Source organism: Morone saxatilis, unplaced genomic scaffold (genome assembly GCF_004916995.1).
Source record: "Morone saxatilis isolate NCDOM2014 unplaced genomic scaffold, NCSU_SB_2.0 Contig7, whole genome shotgun sequence".
In the NCBI taxonomy this organism is placed as follows: domain Eukaryota; kingdom Metazoa; phylum Chordata; class Actinopteri; family Moronidae; genus Morone; species Morone saxatilis.
In genome coordinates, this window is record NW_023340246.1 from 3692655 (window position 1) to 3696742 (window position 4088).

At 39.4% G+C, this 4088-nt stretch overlaps 1 protein-coding gene across 1 annotated transcript in view; it reads left to right on the forward strand.

Moving 5' to 3' along the window:
* tnfrsf21 (tumor necrosis factor receptor superfamily, member 21) overlaps positions 1-4088 on the forward strand; it is a 44714-nt gene that overhangs the window by 37868 nt on the left and 2758 nt on the right. The window contains exon 5 of the mRNA XM_035678227.1: positions 839-1115. Coding sequence (XP_035534120.1) covers positions 839-1115 — 277 coding nt within the window. The remainder of the gene's footprint in view (positions 1-838; positions 1116-4088) is intronic.

Genomic DNA, 4088 nt, shown 5'->3' on the forward strand with positions numbered 1-4088 from the left:
GTCTTTCTATCTTTTTCAGCTCTGATTGGTTGTTTTCATGCAGGCCAAGTGGATTCTTGCAAATGTCATTAGGAGTGCTAGTTAATGTGTTTAATTAGTGTTGCTGAGTAAAAGGTGCATTCATGCTTTTTCTTTATGTTATCACAGCCCCCCTTTTTTCCGCAGTTTTTTGTAGCAAAAAGAAAAGTACGCAGTTAAAACAACCAAAGAGCTAATAGAACAATGGCCAAGCATCCAAGAGAAGAAAACACAGAATTTGTCAAAAAAAGAAGCTTATTAAGTTTGATTAATAAAAATAAAAATAACAGGAAAACTCATTTAAATCAAATTACATTTGAGACTTGCAGTGGTTCAGGTCACAGATGTTTTATAGCCACATGTTCCATACACTTTACAATCATTTATGTCAACCTCCCATTTATAAAACTACAGGCAATCCAGATAAACATCTGACACAGATTCTGTCTGCATAGACCCACACTGAACTAAGTCAATAACTCAAAGTGAAGTGTGTATTATTTTCATAATAAATGGTTTAAACCTTGAATTAAGAGTGCTGACTGAAAGAGAAAAGTGAGACATTCAGGAGAGGATGAAATAAATAAAAGAGGTTCAGAAAAAGAGTAATAGAAGGAGGATGGAAAGAAAGCATGAGGGGAAAAGAGTTGAGAGAAGGAGAGAGATGAAGAGATACAGTTGAATTCCTAGATGTGGGAGCCCATGTGCTCTGTGGGCAGCAAACAGCAGCCTGTGTGTCTGTGTTTGAGCATTAGTGTGTCGTTCTTGCTCCCCCTCCTCATCCTGTCCCTCCACTTTATCTCTCCGTTTCTATCTGCAGTTTGACATCAACCAGCTGATGACCTCAGTGAATGTAAGCCAAAGCCTCAGTCCCATCCACAAGCCTCTTGAGTCCCCCAGCAGCGTTGGCAGCGGCAGCCACAGCGGCAGCAACTGCGGCAGTAGCGTGGGCGGGGCCAGCGGCGTGGGCGTGGAGCAGTCCCCGGTGGACCGCACCAAAGGCTTCTTCCCCGATGAGTCAGAGCCCCTCCTTCGCTGTGACTCCACCTCCAGCAAAGACTCCGCCCTCAGCAGGAACGGCTCCTTCATTACCAAAGGTCAGCCAGTTAAGGACTTACAAAGAGAGATCAATAAACAAACACTAAAATAAATTAATGAGGTAAAAGTGCAAGTAAAAACAAGAAAAATTCCATAAAAGCCGTAAAGCCATAAAACTTCATCAGCATCAGTGCCTAGAGAACACAGTGGCCCCTTTTCCAACAAATTAGTTCTGGTCCTTGAACCGGTTTTGTTCAGTTTTCCTAGAACCTGGGTGCTATCTAGCAAACCAGGCCGTGTTTCCGCCAGTTTTGAGTGGAACCATAGTAATTGAATGCATCATCAACAGAGGGACCTGCACAGTGCACAACAACCTGTAGAATATGACGCGACCACTTTGATTCCCAAGGAAAACCTGCTATGTTTTGGTTCCTGCTGGGAAGCAACTTTTCAGGTTCTGAACCGATTTATTTTTGGTCAAAATGCTTTGAACGGTTCCAAACTAAGTGCCTGAACGAAGCCGGTTCTCTTTTGATGGAAAAGGTAAGTGAGTCCTAAGTGAGTCACCAAAGACGTTCTTGAAATAGTCAAGTAGTTTAAACAAGATAGTGACACAAAGGTCCTCTTCATCATAAAGCTTTAAGACCAGGTCATAAAGAAGAAGCTTCAGTTGAATACGTTCAAAGTGATGTTCCCCGAAATTCACAGACAAATTGTCAGTTAAATCAGCAAAACAGCTGACACACAGAGTTCAGGGGCAGTTGCCCAGTTGGTAAGTCAGCCCTGGTGGCAGGAGCTTTGATTAATAAAAGAGAATTTGTTTTAAGTTATAGATGCCATTAGTGCACATCTTAAATGCAGCCCTTGTAAAGCAGGACTTACACTGGTCCACATTTCAGCAAACAGCTAATGAACTCTGCTTTTGTTACTGTAGAGTACATTAGACTAAAATAGGCAAACTAAAGGTGGTGCTTTCACTCTTATTTCTGCATGTTGGCGCGACATTAAATGTGAAGTTTTGGTATGTTGGTGCCCCCAACTGGCAGAAAAATGTAATGTTACAGACTGAAACTGATTTACTACCACATATCTTATAATGTAGCATCTAACACAATATTTACAGATCAGACCAGTCTGTGTTTGCATTCTGAGTCCGAATCTCAAGATGCGATTCATCACTCTTCCCATGCACAGATATTTTAGCACATTAGAGTTGCGGTGGGCAAATACAGAAAAGCCACTGTGTGTCTTTAACAGTCTTTTCTATTTACATCCTCACAGAGTGCCAGTCTGATAGGGACATTTCACATTGAAATCTAGCTTAAAGCAGCTTTAGCTTTTCCAGCTCTCAACAATGGCATCCATTTTGGTTGTTTTTGTTGGTTGTTGTAAGAAAGCTGTCATTATATCGAGTGACCTATACTTGTGATCAATACCTGACAAACTTAGTTTTATAAACCCTAAAGTAACTTTAAAAACCACCCCAAACCTACACAGGGGATTCACTCCCACATGTCCCCACATATTTTTATCTGACCAGGCATTTCTGGTAGCTGAGACAGATCATTGTTCTGAGGAGAGGATCAGCATTTTCATATTCTTCACACCCTAGCAAATTATTCAGACACTCACTAATGCGTCTCACACATAATTGTAAATGATGTGACAACAACACTCAGTTCAAACATGGACGTATGGATGCTTGCTGCCCCCAGGTGGTTGCTCTGGGTATTGTTCTTACATCTAATATTGTATGAGCAATAATCATATTATTTTAATCCATGTAAACAGAAAATGCAATCCATAGCCACAATTTATGGGATTCTTTATTCTAGTATGCCAGCATGTAGACCAGCCTATAGATTACATCATTGTTGCCTACTACTAGTTCTGCCTAAGATTCTAACAATGATAATGAACTTTTTACTAATTTCAAGTAGTAAAGTATGTAATAAAGTCTAAGTTACACTTAAAAGAGGTTGGAAAATAAAAATACCATAAGCACAGTTACAGAATAAAGCAAGATTGTACATTATTTACAGTTGTATGTCTTATAGCAGTTCCACATGCTAACTTCAGCCTCATGTTAAGAGAAATGGTTGTAAAATACAATTACTTTATAACATGAGAATTATATTTAGGCTATATTTACTGAAGTTGTATCAAAAATGTTCCTTTTTTCTGATCATATTCTGTCTCTAAAAGTCAAGAAGAGTAAAAGGCCTGCTCACACCACACAGTGACAGATCAACATCTGTGCTATTCGCTAAAATCTGACAGTCAGTCGGTAGTTGTGCCCTTCAGTCAGGGTTGTATTGTATGTAAGTTTTATAGAAGTAGGGAACAAGCTCAGTCAGTTAGCAAATTTGTTAGGCCAGTCTCTAACACAGCAATGAGTTCACACAGTATATTCAAAAGATGTTTTTATATCATCAACTCTGTCTCACAGCAAGTGAAACTCTGTTAAACAGAAGCACAGGTGAGGCACACCTTAGGAGCTACAAAAGCTTCCTAATTTTTTCACTGGTTGTCTGTTCAGTCAAAGGGCAGCACTTGCTATCAGCCCTGAAAATGATTGTGGATTTATTTTGTCCCAGCAGTCAAATCCACTGTTCACATTGATTCTATTTGAGTGGATTTCAATGTATCATTTATTTTTTAAATGCTGGGGTGACAATGCCTTTAAAAATGATATCCTTAAACCCGCGTTTACTGTCTTTTTGGCAGCAGAAACAAGCTGCAAACACTCTCACTGACACATTATCACCTTTTCAGTTTATATGATGAAATTGAAACAGTTGCTTATTGACACAACCAGCAGACACATTAGCATTCTGTCTGCCACTTGGTAGTAGGAATGTAGTGCACAGTGGGTTTATTAGGGCTTTCTTAGTGAAAACTGCCTGTTGCATCTAAAGACAATGAGAGAACTGAGAGTAAAATCTCCCTTTTTTGCACTATTACTTTATGTCCTATGTTTATATTGTATATATTTTTTATATTTTTTACACTGTTTTTGCACTGCTATTGGA